The 22,172-nt window shown below is 50.2% G+C and overlaps 7 protein-coding genes across 7 annotated transcripts; 2 read left to right on the top strand and 5 right to left on the bottom strand.

Moving 5' to 3' along the window:
- Nucleotides 1-136: 136 nt before the first annotated feature.
- Nucleotides 137-1,192, bottom strand: N7458_012097 (phytanoyl-CoA dioxygenase family protein; the record flags this gene model as incomplete). Its single annotated transcript, XM_056915479.1, has 2 exons — nucleotides 137-1,082; nucleotides 1,137-1,192. The coding sequence occupies 2 exons, from the start codon at nucleotides 1,190-1,192 to the stop codon at nucleotides 137-139; spliced, it is 1,002 nt and encodes a 333-aa protein (XP_056760233.1).
- Nucleotides 1,193-3,585: 2,393 nt separating this feature from the next.
- On the top strand, nucleotides 3,586-4,701 carry N7458_012096 (intradiol ring-cleavage dioxygenase; the record flags this gene model as incomplete). Its single annotated transcript, XM_056915478.1, has 1 exon — nucleotides 3,586-4,701. One exon carries the CDS (start codon nucleotides 3,586-3,588, stop codon nucleotides 4,699-4,701), a length of 1,116 nt encoding a protein of 371 aa, XP_056760232.1.
- Nucleotides 4,702-5,414: 713 nt separating this feature from the next.
- On the bottom strand, nucleotides 5,415-7,089 carry N7458_012095 (uncharacterized protein; the record flags this gene model as incomplete). Its single annotated transcript, XM_056915477.1, has 3 exons — nucleotides 5,415-5,609; nucleotides 5,676-5,782; nucleotides 5,838-7,089. The coding sequence occupies 3 exons, from the start codon at nucleotides 7,087-7,089 to the stop codon at nucleotides 5,415-5,417; spliced, it is 1,554 nt and encodes a 517-aa protein (XP_056760231.1).
- A 1,887-nt stretch (nucleotides 7,090-8,976) lies between these two features.
- N7458_012094 (uncharacterized protein) lies at nucleotides 8,977-11,255 on the bottom strand (the record flags this gene model as incomplete). Its single annotated transcript, XM_056915476.1, has 2 exons — nucleotides 8,977-11,079; nucleotides 11,145-11,255. 2 exons carry the CDS (start codon nucleotides 11,253-11,255, stop codon nucleotides 8,977-8,979), a joined length of 2,214 nt encoding a protein of 737 aa, XP_056760230.1.
- Nucleotides 11,256-12,287: 1,032 nt separating this feature from the next.
- N7458_012093 (MFS transporter) lies at nucleotides 12,288-13,878 on the top strand (the record flags this gene model as incomplete). The annotated part of the gene is made up of 4 exons (XM_056915475.1): nucleotides 12,288-12,378; nucleotides 12,440-13,495; nucleotides 13,546-13,719; nucleotides 13,781-13,878. The coding sequence occupies 4 exons, from the start codon at nucleotides 12,288-12,290 to the stop codon at nucleotides 13,876-13,878; spliced, it is 1,419 nt and encodes a 472-aa protein (XP_056760229.1).
- Nucleotides 13,879-14,183: 305 nt separating this feature from the next.
- N7458_012092 (PalH/RIM21 family protein) lies at nucleotides 14,184-16,563 on the bottom strand (the record flags this gene model as incomplete). Its single annotated transcript, XM_056915474.1, has 2 exons — nucleotides 14,184-16,321; nucleotides 16,455-16,563. The coding sequence occupies 2 exons, from the start codon at nucleotides 16,561-16,563 to the stop codon at nucleotides 14,184-14,186; spliced, it is 2,247 nt and encodes a 748-aa protein (XP_056760228.1).
- A 1,221-nt stretch (nucleotides 16,564-17,784) lies between these two features.
- Nucleotides 17,785-19,105, bottom strand: N7458_012091 (pepsin-like aspartic protease; the record flags this gene model as incomplete). Its single annotated transcript, XM_056915473.1, has 3 exons — nucleotides 17,785-18,122; nucleotides 18,185-18,705; nucleotides 18,780-19,105. The coding sequence occupies 3 exons, from the start codon at nucleotides 19,103-19,105 to the stop codon at nucleotides 17,785-17,787; spliced, it is 1,185 nt and encodes a 394-aa protein (XP_056760227.1).
- Nucleotides 19,106-22,172: the final 3,067 nt, after the last annotated feature.

The raw sequence follows: 22,172 nt of genomic DNA, 5'->3' as shown, positions 1-22,172 counted from the left end.
GAAGGGAGAAAAATGAGAGCTCACATCACAGTTTGGGTGACGCCATAAACAAACTGCAATGGTGTTAAGTATATACAACCTCATATAGAAATTTCTCTGACTTGCCCGGGATAATTCGCATCATAGGCTCACGACATCAGTATGGTTTGATGCCTGCAAGCTGAAGCAAACGATCTGAATATTCTGGTTCTTCCAGCGGACCAGACCGATTGCGGGGATCCAAGCTTCCATCGGGCAGGTAAGCTTCCTTTTCGCGGGGAACGATATTATCATGAGCCCAGTGGGTGGTAGCTTGAAACGCGTCGAACGAATCTTTCTTTCGATCAAGGGCATCTGCCGTCGCCCAGTCGGCAGGGGAATATGATACATAAATAACCGTTCGAATTATGTTGCTTTGAGCGCTGGGCTCACCACCCCAATGAACAGTACGCGAGTCCCATAGAATCAAGTCACCAGGCTCGGCCATAACTTTCATAGGCTTCATATCACGCTCTTGAAACCACTTTATCTCATCTTCACTGATCAATCGAAGGTCGTTTGTGTTCCAACTCGATGGGTCTGTCTGGGTATCGAAAAAGTGCTCAATAATCGTATTGGATCGTGGAAGCACAATCAACGATCCGTCTTCGGGACCGGCCTGGCTCAAGTTGATAATCCCTTGAACGCAATGAAGACCCCGACGCAAAGGTGACTGGTCCACATGCGGCCATGGCTTTTGGGCGGCTTTGTCCGCTCGATTCGGCAAAGTGACATTCAATGCATCAAAGGATACGAGTAGCTTATCAGTCCCCCAGATTTTGGCGAAGGCGTCCACAACTTTGGGTTCCATACGAGCCTGCCACATGAACTTCTCATGAGCAACGCCATACTTGTTGAAAGTGTTTACCTTGCTTTGAAAGGGCAGGTTTCCGGCTGTCCATGTGGACTGATCGTTCAGATCTAGAGGGGTATTGAATGACGTGAGCCAGTCAAGCGCTTTCTGTTGGTAGTACTTGGCTTTCTCGGGAGTAATCGCATTCTTTACCACCGCAAATCCCTGAGATTGAAGTTCATCACGCCAATCCCCGTAAGAACCTGTGAGCCTGATATCGGCTATTCAGCTTGTGCCCGTGCAGTGCCAAGGGCGATGAGCTTACTTGAAAGAGGAATTATTCAGGGACGTTATTGCTGCGGTTGCAGTTGAAGTAGCCATGGTTATAGTGATTGATGGTAAGCTTGTTTACGCCAGCAGTAAACTCAATTCGGCGGACTTTGAGTTTGGTCCACTGCAATGTGATTATGTTCGGTCTGCGACAGCAGGGGAAATTATCAGAGGAAAGAAGACGTTTGAGGCGAAGACTATCTAAAACCCTACAGAAAAGGGAAACGGAAGCAGGCAATGACTCATGATTGGGAATCGGCCTTTATGCCGATTCCCATTTCTTGTACGTCGCTAATACCCTCGGCCAAGTATTGGTTTGACCTCAAAGCAAATCAGCTCACGCGCAGGTCATCATCAGCTGAAGCGTTTTACAATCCAAGACAATCTCATGCTGTCTTTTAACCCCACTTTACCGGGTAAACGGGTCATCCTCCGGCCGGCACGTTCTTTAATTTCTGTGAATGGAAAGTTCAGCAATAGATGAATCCGGAGCAAGAGAGGGGAAGCGGGTCCACCCCGCAAGCACAACATCTAGCCAATATCTTTCCTCCATGCCATATTTGCCAATAGAACCGGCTAATTGCGACCATAATTCTAGATAATTGTAAGCTGCGAAGTCAGTCTTCCGGACGTAAATTGTCACAATTTGCTACACCTGTCGCAGGCTCTAGACAATAGTTTCCCATCAGTATCGTTGTCGACAGGACTTGGCCTAGATAAATCACCTTCGAATGGTGTCTTTCATAGCAGAATGATGAACCAATCAATCAAGTGCCTTGACGGTGGCAAAATATTCTATGAAATTCTATATAGTTTATAGGTCCACTATATTCAACTGGTTTACTTGAAAGACGCGAGCCTGTTGTTTGTGGCAGAGCAAAGTAACTAAAGTAAAATTAAGTAGAAATGCAAAAGATAGGATACTAATTTATATTTTACATGTAACAGATGTTGAAGTTAATCAAAACAGTATAAAGAGGCCCCATATAATCCCAGTTATACAAAGAGAAGGATTCTATTCTACAGATTTTATTCTTGAAAAGTACAATTCAAATTACAATTTCTGATACAACCAACGTATGAGGCCAGACCATACTCTCCGAGGACCACTCCATTAAAGTTACAATATCATCCAATTCTGGTGATTGCTTGATATTTGGCTCGCTTACTACGCCAAGATAGTCTAGATGCTCCCTGGTCGGCATCAAGGACTGTTCATGGGTTCAGAGATAGATTGTTTACTCAGCGGCGTGAACGTGCTCCGAAGTTTGCGTATGCCTATTGATATTGGATGCAGACCCACTCTGGACTCCAAGGTTGTTAATTGTACCGTAAGGCTATATTTCTTTGTGTACCAAGTACCTAGCGGCGGGGAACAAGCATATACACGCCTGAGTATATTTCCGAACCCGCCCTATATTCCCGTTAAGATATTTCCCCTAATGTGCTGACGCGTCTGAAGATCTTCGTCACATGGATTTAGTATTTCGCCGATACATCGAGTCAGTCATTCAGGGTAGTGTCCGTTCCCAAAGCGACACGCGCATATGATCAGCATCGATAGCTAGGACCTGCATCTACAATACACGTAGGCAATATGCAAATCGGACAAAGACGTCTAGCCCGCGTTGCTTGAGCAGCTTCTTCTAACTTAATTTTTCACTACCAGCTTGTCTGCCTCCCCGCGCATGAAGGCATGGTTTTATATTGACGATTTGTATTGAGATATCATCACTCAGACAGGTGGTCGGATTAACTACCTCGAAATTCGGCGCCAAGAAATGTCTCTACGGCTCTATACTAGCGAGCAGAATTGACCCTATTATCAGTGAATATCGAGTTCTGGAGGCCTCCCCCAAAGGATTATCATTAGCTCTTTCTCTCTTGTACACTTCGCGTTGAGCTAGGGGCTAAAACTAGCCCCGGAGCTCCGCTTTTGCTCATGTCGATCACTCTTCATCATTGTCTTGGCAGGACAAAGTGGCTGCATGTCGAGCGTATCAAAGGCACTCAATATCCACCAAGGAGCTTTCATCCTCACACTGACGGATGAATATTTATCAACTCCCGCAGCGGAATGGGCATGGTCAAGACCGGGGGGATGCGTGGCCGACCTCTTAGCTTGCTTGGCGAGTGCTTGGCCTGTTTCGTCTTGGCAAATGTGAACAAGCCTAGGCCAATCATGAACAACAATTTACGCAGCAGCAGTAGAATCCACGGCAGAATAGACGTCGTCATCCAGCCATGTTGACCTATACATTCTTGGATGTAGTGCTGTTGACTTGGGTCAAGTCCAAGACACAAACATCAATTATTGGCAAGCAAGAAGAAGTATTAAAGGGGTCTGCATGGCCGCAATGGCAATGAATATTCACAGAGTATTCTTCTGCTAAGCAATTATTATTCTACTCTTCGAATAAAGCAAAACTCGGGCTCCCTTCAACATGCGATTCACTGCTCTGTGGAATGTCTGTCTTGTCGGCATGACAATTCCATTTGCACTGGCTCACCCAGGCGAACACGAAAAGCACGATGCCCGGGCTGAGCTGATGAAACGCGAGTTCCGCAAGCATACTCGCCGTGGCCTTGAGAAATGCGCCAAGCGATTCGAGGTCAATGGACTCAATGCTCGTGCTGAAGCTCGTCGTCGTAGCCTCTACGATCTGCACCGTCGGCGGCTGGGCGCCCGTGATACCACCGACGTCCTCAACACCTCTCATCTGGTGGATGACTCGAGCATCACTGCCGACACTTCTGCAGACACTTTATTTAGCAGCAGCTCTACTTGCGTGCTGAACCCTGAGGGTGAAACTGGTCCTTTCTATGTAAAAGGCGAACTAGTTCGATCCGACCTACGTGAAGGACAGGAGGGTGTCCCCGTCATTTTTGATGTCCAGTTTGTCGATGTCAATACCTGCGAGGGCATTGAAGATCTTTACGCTGATATCTGGAACTGCAATTCTACTGGTGTCTACTCCGGCGTCATCTCTCAGGGGAATGGCAACACTGCCGATACCTCCAACATCGACGCTACATTCCTGCGTGGCATTCAAGTCACTGATAGCGATGGTGTGGTGTCATTCAATACCCTCTTCCCTGGTCACTATTCTGGACGTACGACCCATCACCACATTGTTGCTCACTTGAACGTCACGGTTCTGTCGAATGGAACTATCACCGGCGGCTCTGTCGCACATATCGGTCAACTCTTTTGGGATCAGGACCTCATCACCGAGGTCGAGGCAACTTCTCCGTATAGTACCAACACCGTCACTCTTACCACCAACGCCGAGGATAGGGTCTTCTCTGATGAGACGGAGGGCACTACTTCGGACCCCGTTCTGAACTACGTCTGGCTCGGTGATAGTCTGAGTGACGGTCTACTTGGTTGGACTACTGTTGCTGTTGATACTTCTGCCACCTATGATCCAAACTATAGCTTTGTCTATACAGCGAGCGGGGGTGTCGCTGAGTCTGGTGGTGGTACTGACAGTGTCTCCGGAGGAGGCTCTGGAGGCTCTTCTGGCCCTGGTGGGTCTGGCGGCTCGCCATTTGCCTAGATTTCTTGTAGGGGCTTGACTGGCGGGAGCTTAATGATATTGATCAATTTCGTGGGCCCATCAATTAATTTGGTGCAGAGTGACCCAGGAGGGGAATGAGAGATTTGAGATATGAGGCAGTGATGTTTGTGACAATGAGGTTTTGTTGATATGTCCTTATGATTAGTCAAACTAAGTGTGTCAAATCATTGCAAATATCACGCCCCAAATTAGAGCTTTGTATTTATTCATGCCCATTGTATAGTTTCCCATCAGTACAGGCATGGTCAAGTTTTGGTTGGGATTGTAGGCAAATCCTCTCGGACACATATAACCTCACTTTGGTCAAGGCATATCTATGATGAATTAGGAATCATAGAGCGTGTGAACTGGGAGTTCCAGCCACCAGTGGGGCAGGCGTGATTCTCTTTGCAGAGAGATTGTCGGATTGTTTCGGTTTTTGAGAAATAGTTTACTAGTGCTGAGACTCGAAGACTCATTCCAACAGGGTGCTTCTGGGCGAAAGGAGAAAGAAATTCGCCTAGCATCGTTTGAAATTCGAACAGCACGTAGATATCTTGTCAAATGGAATGTTATGTCTCAAAATTCACTATGAAAGCTTATCGTACTAATACAAAGTGTTGTGATTGAATAAGAGAAACCCGTCCGGTCGATCACCTCCGAGTCATGTAACTTCCCCTAGTCCTGCCACTTTGGAGATACACTGGCCCTATTTAGTACCACAGAGCCTTATTCCAGTGGGTACTCTTAGGACTAGCAAGATCATCCTCCTGAAGGTACATGGTAGAGTTGAAGACGAGCTCGGTAGCGTTGCTACCATACTTGGGCCAGTAGACCTTGTCGCTGGCCCACTTGGTGTTTGGGTTGCCGGTGAGAACAAAGGAGAGGAGATATTTCTGCATCTTGCGCTATATGATAGAAACCAGAGGTCAGCTAAGACTTGTTCTCGAGGGGCTTCAATGAGCAATACGTACTGCAACGGTCGAGCTCACAGAGGAAGCACTGCTAATAGCAACGCCAGCTCCAGAAGCAGCCCCATCAGGGCTGGAGCTGCTAGAAGAGAGGGAATAGGTGCTGTACCCTATTTGTGCGATTATGGTCAGTTATCTGCTCTATAAGAGGGGCTTTGTTCGTACAGTAGTAGCTCTGGTCCGTCCCGTGGGTAGCTTGCTCAAGGGCGACCATAGCATTCCAGGTATTGTTGTCCAAGGCACGAGTCAGCGCGTAGTTATGAGCAGTAAGATCGAAAGATTGACGCATGTCAGCAAAACGGTAGCCAGGGCTAGTGTATTCGGACTCGGGGAATATCTCCATGATCTCCTCAACGACATCGTCCGTGATAGCCGGGAAGAAGGCGCGAAGCTCAGCCTCGACATCAGCAGTGGTGTTAACACCTGAGGTGGGCGAGCCGTTGTTTTCGTGCTCTTCGTGGGTGATGACCAAGGGACCATCAAAGTTGAAACGGCCCTGGTAGAGCTGCGACTCGTAAGTGTCGGCAACAAAGTCACCGTCGACGCGAGGCTGGAATTGGTAGCCGTATGTGTCGTAGACGTCGGTAGCAGCATCGGTTAGGTTGGCAAAGGCAACACTACGCATGCAGATCAGATCGCCGCCGCTGCAACCAACGGCAGTAGAGACGTTCTGCCAGAACATCTCGCCTTGGTGGTGGCCAGCACCGGGCACGAATCCAGGAGAGGTGATGTAGGCCTTGTTGAAGAGCTGCTCGTTGTGTCCACCATAGCGGGTTATCTGGAAGAGTGGCATACTACCACCAGCTGAGAAACCGAAGGCAGTAATGTCGTCTGGGTTTCCACCGAACTTGCTGATATACTTCTTCACCCACTTGTAAGCGTGTTCCACATCATACAAGGCAACATTATCAGTAGCACCTTGGTGAGTCAAGGTCACCGAATTGGCAATACCAGTAATACCAAGACGATAGTTGAAGGACACAAAGATGAATTCCTTGGACAAGTCGAAAAGACCCTCAGGGGTGTTCTGAGACTTGGAGCCACCAGTGAAACCACCACCGTAAGTCCAGACCATGACCGGCAGCTTCTTGCCCTTGGCGTTGGTGGGTGCCCATACATCCATGTACAGACAGTCCTCTTCCGAGGAGCAATCAATGTCGGCAGTAGCATAAGTCGTGCCATTGTTGATTCCAGACTCCTTTGATGGCCATTGAGGCTTGGCAAACCGCAGATCGCCGGTGGGAACAGCAGCAAAACGAATGTTTTGGTACTTGTAGTACCCAAGGGTCTCGTTACCAGCAGCCGCTTGAACAGTGGTGTAGTCAAGTGTCACCGTCGGTTTATCCGAACTAGAGGTTGTCGGAACAGCCGAGGCAAGAGAAGCTACCAGTGGCAGCAAAAGAATGGAGAAATGCATCGCGGCTCAAGAAGGGGATTGTATAGAAACGAGCGAAGGCTTTGTGAGCTGTTACCTCTCCAAAATTGAGTTCTCCACGTTTAAGTAGAGCTGCTATTGAGGCAATCTTCTGCTACCGTCGTCATGATCATGACGCGGCAGTCCACGCCACGCCGGCCAGAAGGCATTCCCATAAACAAACAGTGCTGAGGCACTCCACTGGGGGAGAAAGTTTTAGCAGGATCGTCGTCTGCCAAGAAGAGCCAAGGATCCAGATATATGACTGAAGGTAGATTTCAGAGGCTCCAAGTCATTAAAGTTGGCCAAGGAGCCACACCAGTCGACCCCAGAGTATCCACGTAGATCGATGTGAAGCTCGGAAATCAAGCAGCCTGGTCATCCGCGATGATGAAGATTGGGTCAAACTCGTCAAAAATAAGGTCATTGTTTAACCCACGAAAACAGTAATCTCCACTGATGAGTTTAGATTAGAAGGTTGTGGGGATGTCCTTCACACCATGTCAGAAGGAGATTATTCGGACAATTCAATTGCGAGCCAAGCTCGGGAATGGTGACGAAGACTCCAGGTTCCATCCATTCTGCGGGCGCATCAAGGTTACTGGAGACTCGCGCTAGAGTTTCGATGCTCAGAAACAGCCAATGATCTGACTGCGTCGAGAGAATCCTATGGAGTTGAGGTCCAGGTTAGGGCTGGACGGCTGAATTCATATCCGCTGGGGCTTCCTCCTAACCGAGTTAATATCAACAAAACACCTTCTCTGATGGAGAAAGGTAGAAGCATTGGGAGCAGTGATATCACTATTCTCTGATAGTTCATCTCCCTATGTTTCTTAACCATACCAAGGGACATCTGGGATCTTTCGGCCCTGATCCAGAAGGTGAAATGAAGTATGAATATTAACCGGGCATACAGTAGAACGTGGTCAGACCTCAGCCCTACTTTTTTGATCATGATGCGCTTTCAAGGCCTGCCATAGTTAGAAATCCATTGTTGACCTAATCAAAATCTTGTCCACGAAGATCAGTATATTCAGCCTATACGTATCAGTCTTAACGGTATTAGAAGATCGTTGTTTACAATTGACAGGTGAGCAGAATTCGACCCTCTTTCCAACCCCTACTCTGCAGACTCGTCTCCTACAGTTAATTGCTCTATTTCGCGATAGAGTCTCCCCCAGTGGGTTCGAATATCCCTCGTGACTAGATACTAAATACGATTTAATTATACGACTGAGTAGGGTTTACTAGATTTAATCGTCAAAAAAGATCTGTAAAAGAAGCGTTGAAAGACGTGTTGAAAGTCGTATCAATCAATCAAAGTTCGTAGACGTAATCTAGATTCCTTTGTCTACAGGTACTATGCAGGAGCTCAAAGTTGGTCTTCTAACAACGCTCAATCTTAGTGTGACCCGATATCAACTTCTAAGCCGAGGCCACGCGGCCATCAGAATAAGATACTTCCAGACTCACTGTTCTACACGCCTTTTGTTAGACCCACCTGAAACCAGGACAAATCGATATCTTCAAGGTTCCCTCTAAACAAAAACTCTCTCAAAAGGGGCAAAAGTGAAGCTGCTCGATCGTATTCTAGTGGTGGATAGTCACACAGCATACGTTCTTAGCTCTGTCAAAGAGCAAACCATCCGCTGTCATCCACCAAAGCCACGCCATCTAGAGCCAAAACCCCCCGACACCCACTCTAGTCCAGTGATGTAAAACCCCCGAAATGAAATCACAAAATCAGCCTAGTGACCCCGCAAACTCACAAACTCCATATGTCGCTTAATGATGTAAAGTAGACGATGTACAGGTATCGTAGGAGATGGTCAAATTAAAGAAGCAAGAGCATACTGAAGAACATTAGACCTCCATGCAGCCGGTTGATGTTTAGATTTCTTGTGCATCCAGTGCCCAGATTTCCCAATTCTTGAGGACTTCCCAGCCAACTCTGCGCATGTGCCGTCTATACACGAATCCGTCGTTCGTGAGAACGGGCGGAAAGTGGCCACAATTCGACAGGCTCGGGTCGCGGAAAGGATAATCAGAGGTCGGTGCTGTCTCACTAGCAAGGGAGGCATTTTGGGGGGTATTATCGTAATCATCATCTCGTGTGCGTTTCCCTAGCGTAGAAGTGGGCATGTTGGCGGCCGGAGTGGTAGAAGGTGCAGCGGGAGATTTAGACGGAGTGTGAGCAGGCTCGCGCAGCGAGCCGGATTCGTTTCGTGTATTGCCATTCATTCCATTTGATTGTCGTGGTTGTTCTTCTGCGGTGGCCGAAGTGGGGGACTGGTCCTCGGAGTTTGCACGCGTTGGAATGGGAGCCTTATAGAGATCACGTAGCTCGAAGGCTTTCCAACCCATCCCCACAACCTTCACGTTGCCAAAGATCTGGTGGTCTGCCAGATCATAGCTCATCATCTGAATGAGCAAGTCGTCATCCAAATCCACGATGTCTGCGAGACTGCGCGCATTGAGAATAATATTTTCTGTCTCCTTGGGCAGCGAGTACATGCTCGTTTTGGCGATCAAGTGTGGATTGGCCACAGAATTTGGAACTGCCGATTTGAGATATGGATCTCCGGGATGGGTACTAGTAGCTGAGGACGGGGCATTGGTGCTCGCACCACTCTGCGGTGCTGGAGAGCCGGCAGGGATGAGAAGTCGAAGTGCAACTAGCTTCCGGAGGAATGGGACCAGCATTGAAAGCGAGTCCATGCTGGAGAAATCAGTCGCGAGAGCCAATTGCTCGAGGTTGGGACAACTGTGGACGAGGCGGGCAATCATGGACGTGGAGAGGGGCCATTTTGAGCAAAGGAGCAGGTGGCGTAATGTTGCACCGTGATTTATGGTGATATTTGCAAGATAGCTGTCTCGCACACTCAGTGCGATATTCAGTTGGCTAGCTGGAGAAGCTGCGGTAGCTGGAGAATTTGCCGTGGTGCCATTGACAGCCGGAGAATCGGATACCGGCGGTGTCAGCGCGGCAGAGGTAGGGCCCATGCCTGGACGCGGGGAATTAAGATAGTCGGAGGAGTTGTCGAACACATTGACGAAATACAACCGCTCGAGGCCCGTGAAGTTTCCTATAAACTCTGAATTTCGTTTCGAGACAGTATCCATCCGCATGGACCTGATCTTGAGTTTTCGATCTGGCATCATGGTAGGCCAGCTATTCTCGACGAAAGTATTCATCAGACCAACGGTATCCGACCCGTTCAAAAATGTCACATCTTCAACGGTAGTCGGATCGAATGAGATATTAAATTCCTCGCTGTGGAAGGCGTACAAATTCTGGAAGGAGAGTTTTTTAACGGAGAGGGGTTGTTTGGCGGCGGTGCATTTCCGGAAATAGTCGTTCAGGGAGACGCTAGGTTCTTGCGCGAGGCGCATGCGAGGCGACCAATGAAGCTTCAGCTCGCGTAGCTTTCTGCTCTTTAAAAGGATGGTGGATATGTCGTCGGGGTAGCATAGGGGATCGATGTCGGTAATCTTCAAGCAGCGCAAGTTCGGCATCCCCGGAAGCACAAAGGTCGGTTGGGGATGGCGGGTAGAGGGGAATCGAATCGTTAATGAAGTTAGTTTGGGCAGCTTGGTTAAACCCGTGTAGACGGTGTCTAGCATTTTGGTATTGAGCTCCCAGCTGAAGCTTTCGAGGTTCGTCATGCGATCGACGGCCGCCCGCACGGCAATGTTCAACATCATCGAGGAATCCGGCACCCGCCCTACCTGCGCATATTCCTCGATATCGGTTTCCTTCCAATCGCCGCGTAACGTGATTGATCGGACGAGAGTCGCATAAGGCCTCGCAATCACTGCATTGAGGCCCATCGTAAACGGACTTGCGCTTCCAATACCTTCGGGCTGCTCGCCGCGATAGCGGATTTTATCGTAGGAGGTGAGGGTCAAGCGGCGGTAGAGCTGAGGGAGGGCCATGTAGTTGAGCACGCGACATGTTCGGCATAGTCGCGCGGTATCACCGGTATCCTCGACCTAGTAGGAGTTAATACGTCAGTCGCACGATCAGATCAGAGAGATTGGGGCTCTAGGGAGCTGACATTTGACACGATTTGGGCGATCAAGTTGAGCGGCAGCAACATCAGCGAGGCCCCGCCAGGCCGATCGGTTGCGATGCTGGCATCGAACATGTTCCGATTGACAGCCGCCATGATGCGACATCAGGCTCGTGGCACAGCATCGACCGGGAAGATCACGAAGGGGGAGGTTGGTTCCCGAATGTTCGCCAATCTCTGGTCTGGGGCAAGATGGCCCGGAGCAAAAAGTTCCCGAACACACCAGGCCGAGCCTCGCCCCACTTCAAAACTGGCGAATCCTCGAATGACAGTCGCGTTATTAGGACTGGAGGATTGGCATAAGCGGGTCCTGCTCGAGCCGTGGCTGATTAACGAAAGACTGTCACCGAAAGGGAATTCCGTCAGAGCTCCATATATCACGTCTCATATAGCTATACAGTGAATCGCTTATGCGCAATATCAGACTAAATAGTAACCTCTGGGAAAAGGCGGGGACTGGACGACGCATCTATACAAAGTCCACTGCAGGTGGGGGAGGGCATACCTATTCGACATCGTTAAAGTCAAACGGTAAAGAACAGACCTTATTAGCGGACATATCATTTGAGATAAACATCTACATATATACTCTAGTCACGGAGTTTGAGATGAATTATTCAATGTACCATTTTCTATATCGAAAATAGGTCACATCCGCATGGTTGCTTTTGCCATAAGGCTGTTGTATCACCTTCAAGAGCCGAGACTATTGACTGTCCAAAAATGCAAGAGGTTCACAATCTATATCACTTTTAAGATTTCATACATACATACCTTAGGATTGAGCTAGTCACATTAGAAGCTCCGTATTTGTGCTTAGTTCATGCTATCTACTCCAAGGTTACATACACCAAAGTCCCCACGCAGTCAGACTCCTGCGGGTCCTCCAGCTCTTCAACGGCCCCCGCGACACCGAAATGCGAGGATTTCAAATCCTCACGAAATCACATGCGAGTGGCTTCGATATCGAACGACAGCCTACAACAATAGAAGTATATTCCAGACCTCGCAAGAAATACAATCCTCGTATCTTTCTGGCAACATCCCTGCTATTCCCGTCTACAGCTATAGCGTGACTCATTCTAGAAGTCAGCCACGCCTTGCATCAGACTAAGCGACATCACCGCCATGGGAGACTCTCAGTCCAGACCAGCACGCTGGGAATGGCGTTCAGCAAAATGGTTCATTCTAGCTACCGTCGCTTTGGCCTTGTTCATCGGTTCGTCTCACTCCCTGTACCTATGGATAAAGCCACTAACCACCTGAAACACTCTTTCCAGAGATCTTTCTCTATGGTTTCCTCGTCCCGATGCTACCCTACATGCTCGAAGAGCGCATGCATCAAGACCCAAAGCAAACCCAGCGTTTGACCTCCATCTCGCTCGCCCTGCACGGCCTCGTCTCTGCCTTTGGGGGCCCGCTCATCGGCCATCTAGCCGATAAAGCGCCCAATCGCAAGATCCCCTTCCTCGTAGCGCTGGTGGGATGCATCATCGGCACGTTCATGGTAGCCTGCACGACGGATGTCGGTGTCTTTTTCGGAGGAAGGGTGTTGCAGGGGATTTCGGGTTCGGGAGCTTGGATTGTTGGGCTTGCGACGGCCGCGGATACGGTTGGACCGGAGAGGATTGGAACTACGATGGGATTTATTATGGCGTTTGTGAATGCGGCTATGGTTACGGGACCAATGGTCTCAGGGTTGATTCTGGAGATGGCCGGGTATTGGTTTACTTGGAGTGTGCCTGTGGTGATTTTGGTGATTGATGTTGTGGCGCGGTTGTTGATGGTTGAGAAGTCGGAGAAAGAGGAGACTTCGGAGGATGCGCAGGAGACTGATCCTCTGTTGGAATCTTCTGCCGAGGAGGAGAATGGCCCGGATGGAACTACTCCGACTGCGAACTTCTGGCAGATGATGCTGAGCAATAGCCGTGTGATGACGGCTTTGCTGATTGGGATTTGGGGTCCAACCTTGAACACAAGCTTCAACGCTACCCTTCCTCTGCATGTGTTGGATATCTTTGGCTGGGGACCTTCGAAGGTTGGAATGATGTTTTTCCTCCTGGCCCTGCCAGGTCTGCCCATCAGTCCATTGGCTGGATATCTTCGTGATCGTATTGGAACCCGCGCCCCTGCTACCATTGCCCTTGCTCTACAAGGAGTGTTCCTTGTCTTGCTAGGATTCGCCGGCAACAAGCAGTTTGAATGGTCCAGTGGGGCCGATCGAGGCAAAGCTCTTTATATCTTGTGTTGCATCATCTTCGGTACCCTGCGACCATTCGTCTCCGGCGTTGGGCCCGTGGAATTAACCTGTGAGTCTCCTGTCATCCGATTCTGGGGTCAGTTCCCAAATCAGGGAAAAGATCCGGTACTGATCGTTCACATACAGGTGTTGTCAAAGCCGAAGAGGCAAGGAACCCCGGGATCTTCGGCCCTCGAGGGGGACTTTCGCGTGTCTTTTCTCTGGTTGAGGTCGCCGCTACGAGCGGCATGACTCTTGGTCCCATTCTTGCTGGAGCTCTGACAGAGCGTTTTGGATATTATACCATGTGTTGGACGTTGAGTAAGCTACTGATACCCCCGTTTCTTGTTTTTAGCTATTACTCACCCATACTTATTTATAGGCGTCATCTCCATCGTCATGGCCATCATGGCCCGTACTTTCCTGGGTTCGAAAAGTATGGAAGAGAAGGACAGAGCTCAAGAGGGCAGTGTCGAATAAAGCCAATTCTTAGAAGGGGAGTCAGACAATCTTCAAAAGTGTCAAATATTACGTATATTTCCCAGGGTATATAACACGGGACTAGATCAGAATCAGAGAATCAGATCCAAATCCCAATGTCCACAATCCAAAACCTTTCCAAATGACATGTATGTAATCCTCCCAGTAGAATGCTGATATGTTCAAAACTCCAGGCCTGCCTTACCTATCCCAAAAATAAGTCCATTCGCCAAGAAAACACCGCGCAATGCCAGCCAAAGACGTAATCCGCCGAGTTCATATGTCGGAGGATATGTAATGCAGGATCATGAGGTAGCGTGGCTATGACCACCACCCTGTTGGGAACCTGCTTGGCCAGATGGAGTATCATTGCGCTCATCTGAGACGGTCGTTTCTGTCCAGCTGGCCCGGTCGCCTGTATTAGGGGGCTCCTCACGGGTACGGCTCACGTCTTCATCGATCAACGCAGCGGCGTCGGGATCATAACGCAAAGTGTAATCTCTATCCCCGTTCTCAAGATCCATATCTGTCCAGGGAGCAGAGGCCTGCGGTTGAGAGGGAATAACCCTCACGGGCAGACCAGAGCGGCCAGAGCGGCCAGAGCGGCCAGAGTGGGACTCGTGAGTGGAGGGAATCTCCAGAAGCGGGTTCTGGGGGGACCAAGTGTGCTGCTGACCTCGACGACGAGCTGGGATCACGGTAACAGGCAAAGGCGCATCTGCATTTTGCGTTCCCGCACCAGGATACCGCTTCCGGTGAAGTGAGAAGAAATTGTTGTTGCCCCGTGGCTGCGTGGGGTGTGACTGATGCTCATCATCATACGAATCGGTGTCGCCATCCTCCTCGCCTTGTTCCTCGCCAGCTTGGGCGGAAGCAACCTCCTTGGGCAACGATCCGCGTCTCCTCTTGAATGGGTTGAGTAGAGCGAGCCACCTTGGGTCAGAGGAGACGATCTGCGGTGATTGTTCTCTGGCATCCTGAGCCGAAGGATCGTGCTCGGCAGCGTTAGAGTCATAGGCAGCTTCGATCTCCATCTCTTTAGGATCTTCTAGTTCATCTTCCTCTTCCATGTGTGGCATTGCCACGGGTGGTGTTGGGCTAGCCACTGGGTGGTACCGAACATTGTACACTGTGCTCGCGGCACTGGTAGTATCAGCCCGACTTACGGGTGTCACTGCAGCCGGTGGGGGAGTAGGACGAGGATTGCGTCGAGGAGGCATGGCTGTATCGTTCTGTCCAAGCACTCCATTGCCACGATTCCTATTCCCACGAGGAATGCCGACTCGCGTCCGCAGCGGTCGACCACCCAGCCCTATCATTCCTCCCCATCCTGACGACGTGCCGTTTCCACCTCCCTTGTCATGTCCTTGAGACGAGTAGCGGGGCCAATCGACCTCTTCTGATGGTGTGACCTCGAGCATCTCGTCCCCGTCAAATACCTCTCTTCCAAGGATTCCATCCTTCGTTTCATCTCGTTCAAGCGCTTCTATACGCTCCACCCATTCCCACACAACCACACTGGCCGCGGCCGAGCCTACCCATCTGACATACGTACCCCATCCAGCAATCTCCGGTTTTGCAATGTCCAAGACGAAGAATATAACTGGGATCAAAATCGCACAGAGCGATAATAGAGCCACGAAGCAGATATTGCGCATCTTGGGGTGAAAGAACGCATAGCGGTGTTTCGATATCGAATAGAAAATAACCCAAGCCGCATACAACAAATTGAGAGCCAATTCGAACAGATAGCTCAGCGCGGGGATCGCATCGTCGTATAAACGTGGGTGTGTCGAGGTATTCCGTACCATAAAGTTCTCCAAACAACTAAATGTCGTATCCAGCACAATCAGCGCAAAGCCCGCCCATTTGATCATAACTTTCTCTTTATGTCGCGGAAACAATCGAATCAACGTCTGGACCTGCGCCAACCAGAGAAACGTGCTGGATATGACGCGAACGATGCGAATCTCTGTGCCATCGATAACTTCCTCCGAAAGCGCCTCGGCATCCGAGAACCCGTAGTCATACTGGCGCTCGGCGACTTTGAATGAGTCCACCGTTGCGATGGTCAACGAAATTGCAACGAGAATCGCAGCCACTTTTTGCAACCACGGTCGACCACCGACGCCGACAACTGATGAGTTGCCACTATATGAACCGCTGATCATGCCATGCCGCCCGAGGAAGTTTGCGCCGCCGCCAGGACCGCCCACGTAGAATGTGCGCGGGGTGATGAGAAGGATGATGACGAGAACGTAACTGACAACTGTTGCGCAGCCGATAGCATAGAGTTGCGGTGTGACGGAGGAGTAGAACGGATCGCGGGTGTCCAGGATGGCAGAGACATGAATGTAATCGGATGGGTCGCCGGTACAAACGGGCTCGTAGACAGCATTTCCGGTCAAAGTGAGTGCATATGAACTATTCACATGTATGACTCCTATGCATAGACAAGGACGCCGGGGGTTAGTCGGGCATAAAAGGAAGAGAGGATTCGAGACGAGTGGCAAGAGTTGGTCATTTAGACTGCTTGGCCAACCCATTCAGTCGAACTAGGAAGAAGAGAGACATACCATCGCTAGGCAAGACAAATGGCGTACACCCAGAAGCATACGTATGAGTTGATGCTGTTGTTGGGTTCGCCCAGATCTGGCGGGGAGTCACACGAGGCGCATCTCCCATGATCAGGCACTCTGTGCGGCTACTTCGCCGACCGAGGGCTGCTGTTCCTATACCGAGTCCAGATCCACCGAATCCCTATACAAATGCTCTGCGAATACAGTCGAGTCTGAATTCGTCCTAAACAGCCATTCTGTGGTGGCCTCGAGCCGCGCGTACAAGGCCGTTCAGGAAGGGAGCGAGGGGAGTCGGCTCACAGGGGCGATTGGTGGGTCGGTCGGCGGTGATATGTGTCGGTTTCGCTGGGACCGGGAGAAGCCAGCGACTCGAGAAGTTGTATAATAGTCGGAGCTGGAGCGACCGGGGGTATTGTGATCTCGTCCAGGAAGAGGCGCAGACTGTACAGCTTTGATTTGCGGGATGATTTAAGGTCGAGAAGGAGTCTGGAGTTAGCGGGTCGAGATGATCCGCCACCCAGTCCACTCTCTCATCCACTCACGTCGCTCTCCTCTTATTTCCACATGGAAGGCTGGAATTCTTCGTGCAGCAAGTCCCAAGTTTTGTCGTTGGCGATAAGAGTTTTAAAGAAACAACGTTCAGGTATTTTCTGTGCGAATTTTACCATTCATAGAAGATGAGTCCATCTACACTACTGTTCCAATGGGAACGGCTCCTAGCGGTGGCCAGATTAACTGTGTAGTTGTATGTACAAGTGATCGCCCTCAAAAGGTATGGCCATGGCAATTTTTACGGAAAATCTTATTCCGGAATCAATGGCAAGGTCGGGGTTGACAACAGGGATTCTCCAGAAAAGGGGAATCCCTGTCTGACTGTAGATTGCAGAGCCAAATACCACCATGATTCAAATGCCGTATAGAATGAATGCCACCAGGCTGCGCTCTACCTAATACTACCTAATAGTTCCAGAATAATCTTTCCAAATTGCCACGACATCATTTACTACCACTTACACAAGTATGCACTGGAAAAATCAATCAATAACAATGCGTTGTATGTATTATGCGCTGCACGCATTATTCAAGACACCATGTACAAGCCAAGCCGCGTCAAGACTTGAGGCCAAAAAGGTAATCAATCAAGAAAAGAAAATGTATCAATCCACTCATCCACCAAATCAAGCTAGCCGGCTAGCCAGCTCCATAATAGCATAGGACCAATTTTCCCTCTCCCATGCTTTACACCTCATGACCATAGGGTTGAACCCCCTTCGGCCCGAGAAATAACGGGAGCGTACTCATCGCCCCGCGGGATCAACCCGCTCGCTTAAGCCTGGGGAGCGAAGCCAAGGCGGGGGCCGTTGGAATCGAAGACGACGTACTGGCTCTTCAGGAAGATGTCACCGAAGATGGAGAAGCCCAGGCCGGAGTTGCTCTGGATTCCACCGAAGCAAGTGGAGCTGCCCGACTGGAGAGGAGCGTAGTTGATCAGGGCACCGGGAACAACGGCGTCGTAGCTGCCAATGGTAACGGTGAAGTCGGGGAGCTGGGCGTTGCAGGGGACGGTGTAGCCACCAGCAGAGGAGTCCTGCTGGGCACCAGAGACCTGGCCGTAGTAGTCGGAGACAACGTTGTCGGGGAGCAGCAGAAGGGTGGTACCAGTGTCTATGTGGGGGATAAAATTAGTTTTCATTGACGGCTACGGTATTCAAGATTGGATCACTCACCAGCAATACCAGTGATAGAGCCACCAGACTTGGAACCAGCCTTGTAGGCGTCGGCAGTGAAGCTCCAGAATCCCTGGGAGCTGTCGACCTGGGAGTAGGTGAGTGAGCCGGTGTATTTGGACTTGTCGACGAAGCCGAAGTCATAAGTGCCGGGAGCGTTGTGCTTCAGGGTAACAGCGAACAGAGGCGAGTCCAGCTGAGACTTGACAGTGTCGAAGAAGGTAGTCTGAGACTTGGGCTTGACAGTGTTGATGGAGCTGAAAGCAAGACCAAGCAGACCGTCGTTGTTCTTGTCGTCGACGAACTGCTGGCTGATCTGGGCGGCAGCCTCAACCGCCTGGGCGGAGGCCGCGACACCACCAACGACGACGGTGTCCTTGTAGACGTCACCGCTAGCAGAGCTCTGGTCGCCGTACTGGATGGACCAGGTGTAGCCAGCCAGCTTGGTAGCATTGCTGCTAGGCTTGTAGAGGCTGTGGCCAGAGGACTGGGAGGAAGGCAGCTCCGAGGAGAAAACCCAGCTAGTTTTGTATGTAAGAATTTTGATATTGCCAATGTTTCAATAGCAGACGATGATAGTCAAAGTAGAACTTACAGATCAGCAGACCCAGTGTCAAAATCCAAGTTCAAAGTGGTACCACCGACGTTAACGGGAGTCAGGTACTCCTCGTCGTTGTTCTGAGGGGTGGTGACAGCAGAGCCGCTCTCGGCAGCAGCCTTGACGCCAGCAGGGACCGCGGCGCCATACTTGGAGAGGGCGGCAGCGTACATGCCGGGCAGATTGACGGCCTTGGGCTGAGCCACGGGGCGAGCCTGCTGGTTGATGGTGAAGCTGCTCTTGCGCGAGCTGCCTGTCGGCACAGCCGAAGAGACAGACGCCAAACCGGCCAGAACGACCGTGATCTTGCTGAAGACAACCATGATGGATGACAGCGATATAGGTGGAAAAGAATGGGAATGAGAATAAAAAGAATGAAACTCTAGAAAGAACGGCTCTGGGCTCGAAAGAATGGAGTTGAGTGGATTGATAAAAAAAAAAAGCCTTCTATCGGCCGGCGATGATGGATGCTTTATAGGCCTTGTGGACAGGCATGAACATCATCTTCAGGCCGATCCAGGGTGTAGACATGGCTCGAAGGCATCAGTGGAACCGTAGTCTATCGTCCCAGATCCCGGAAAGGGACAGCCAGGAGATGTTGCTCTTCCGGGAAGCCATGGCCGCCGATCCAGTATCTGAAGGGACATCCGGGGCATAAACTTTGAGATCATCACGGAACTCCATCGGCCAGCCAGAATGGCAGCACGGAGTCCGCCAAGAGACCATGAGACAGTGTCGCGAAGTGATGGCGAATGCTGATGGGTCTGATAGCTCCGGAAGCCAAGGACAGCCAGGCAGACAGAGAAGGCGGGGGAGGCGTCGCAGCTGCGCCGGGGCCCTGAAGCATGGAGGCTTGACTGTGACAAGCTATCTTGGGTAACTTACTACTACCGACTGGAGTAGTGGGTTATCCCATCGTTCCAGAACGGGGAAGTCCGGCCAAGACTAACACGAGCGAGTTGGAAGCTTGATACCCATTCGGCGGAGCCCTGACGATCACCATTCGAGTCTGGCTGGACACTAGGGTTTGGTTCCTGAGATGGATGAAGGGTGGAGTCCGGAGATTCAGAGCTAAGTGATAGACTGGCCCTGATTTGATTGACGCGCATTTGGTGGTTGGAAGTTGATTTGACAGGGTCAAAGAACGAGCAAATGGACGTTGACGCGGGCCTTGGCTTTGTCGATCAGGGCCCGATTATCTCCAAGTGGGGCCAATCACCAGCTGAAACCAACGACCCTTCGGCTTGCCCCTCCCTTTTAGGGTCACATCGCGTCTCGAGACGACTTGATCATTCTGGATGAGGATGAGAATCTCGGGGGCTTGATTGGGTCCGACCCTCCACTGGTGAGGCAGTCGAGACGGGAAGAGAGAAGGAGTAAGCGTGTAGGAGTCAATTGGAGGAAGCGAATTGTGGAAACTAATTTCAGACCTCAGGGAGCCCCTTAGGAGCCTCGCCTCGACAGTGAAGCCGCCATCATACATCTAATCACTATTCAGTGCCTGCCTAGGCTAGTATACCCTGGAGGTCTTGTCAATCATATCCTACATTTATATTAAGATGAATAATACAATGCTAAATCACATAACAATGCGATTATAGTTTTGTCAAGTATCTCGACTCTCTTACGAGATCTATGAGGCTATGACACTATACTATTGTTCTATTGCTTCAACACGCTGTTCTATCACATCTCCCACACTGAATTGCTCATTCTACCTGCAAATCAGATTCATTCCCCGATCGGACTCCGTAGCCAGATCGACCCTGCGTGTCCGTTAACCCTGTCCAATCCAAACACCTCCATGTTTGAGTCACTCATACTGTACATTGAGATACACATATCCCCACTCCATTCACCTGGACGCACTCGCTCATTCCCGAGTGATGATCGACTCGGCCGATGTGACCCTCAACTGGGGAGGACCATGCAGAAAGCCAAACACATCGCCTGCTAACCCGATCTGGATCGCTCGTGTATCTCCTTGGCAGGCTACTGGTCGAAAACTCAGGCTCCATCAAGAACAACCGCCTTATCGAAAGGCTGCACTGTTACCCCCCGGCTGCAAGATCCTTCGGACGATCACCCTGCTTTAGAGTGACTAGACTACCGCAATAACCTAACTGCGTAGGAGATCGGCTGTCTCGTTCGATGGCGCCAGATGCAGGCTAAGGGATCGACGCGAGCGGGCGTGCTATACTAGTCCCTGAGGCACAAACCACGATATAGCGTCCGTTCGTCCTGATAGGCGGGCAGAGCATGGGTTCATCACAATGGTTGTTGGGTTTGGAACTTTTAGACACAGATACCGGCTCCGGTAAGTGAAGTATGGCTTTCTCCTATACTTCCGTAGGGTACCGGGCCCGCATCATGCATTCTCGGCATGTCCGAAGTGACCATTAACTCCCTTCTACATCTTCACAGTCTCCGTTGCAGAGTCTACGTCGCATAGCTGTACAGAGAGAGGTCGATCTCTCTGACACCTCGCATTTCAAGCCCAGTACTGTATTTCGGAAACAAAATGCAATGGAACCTCTCCGGCGGTCCAGCTCCAATCTATCTCACGCAAGTTGATCATGTCACAGTCCCATCGTCATCATACAGACGAGCGTTGCCCAACTCCCTATAGTCGGTCTTGGCAGTGTATTCCAAAAGGGGAAATTTCCAAGAAATTCCAAGACATGCAGACTCAAGCCACCCGGTAGCCTTAGTTCGCGCGGCTGAAAAAGACAATGACGACAGAGTTCTGTTGACTGTAGTAATTGAGGAAGGATAACGTCGAAGGTCGACGACAAGCTCGCTAAGCACACCATGTGAAAGCGGAGGATCTACCATGTCGTGATGATGAAACTTGTGCCCCGCAGGCTTGAGACCGACGGAGACCGGCCGGGGTACCTCAATCTCGAAGGCCGGACAACGAGGAATTTAGCAGCCTGGAATGGTGAAACAGATTAGCGAAGTGGCAGGTGAGCAATCAGAATGAATAATAGGTAAAGAATAAACACTTGGCAAGGTATTCAAGGATTCGAGTAACTATAGGGGCCGGACGTAGTCTGGTAATTTCTTCACGCTCAACTGGAAAAGGCACCATATTAGACTAGAATTATCTCATCTTCACTATCACTCTTTTGCTTATCAGATGGAATGCTAGAAGAATTCAATTGGACAGCAGGGAACCTTCGGAAGCGCCACTTCATCGTGCAGGACGAAGCAAATACCGCAACTGCAACGCCTCTTCTGCAGTGACCAGCATGAGGCCAAATACTGACCCACCCATCATTGAATAACCAAGTCTCCGAAGACTACTAGCGCAACGTTGACACGTGTCATCTGATCTTAATTGATGAGCAAAACATAAAGTATAAACCACGGGCCTGCATGGATCAGGTA

The sequence above is a fragment of the Penicillium daleae genome (assembly GCF_028827525.1).
Source record: "Penicillium daleae strain IBT 16125 chromosome Unknown utg000009l_segment0_segment0, whole genome shotgun sequence".
Classification (NCBI taxonomy): Eukaryota; Fungi; Ascomycota; class Eurotiomycetes; order Eurotiales; family Aspergillaceae; genus Penicillium; species Penicillium daleae.
This window is presented reverse-complemented; position numbering and strand designations above follow the sequence as displayed.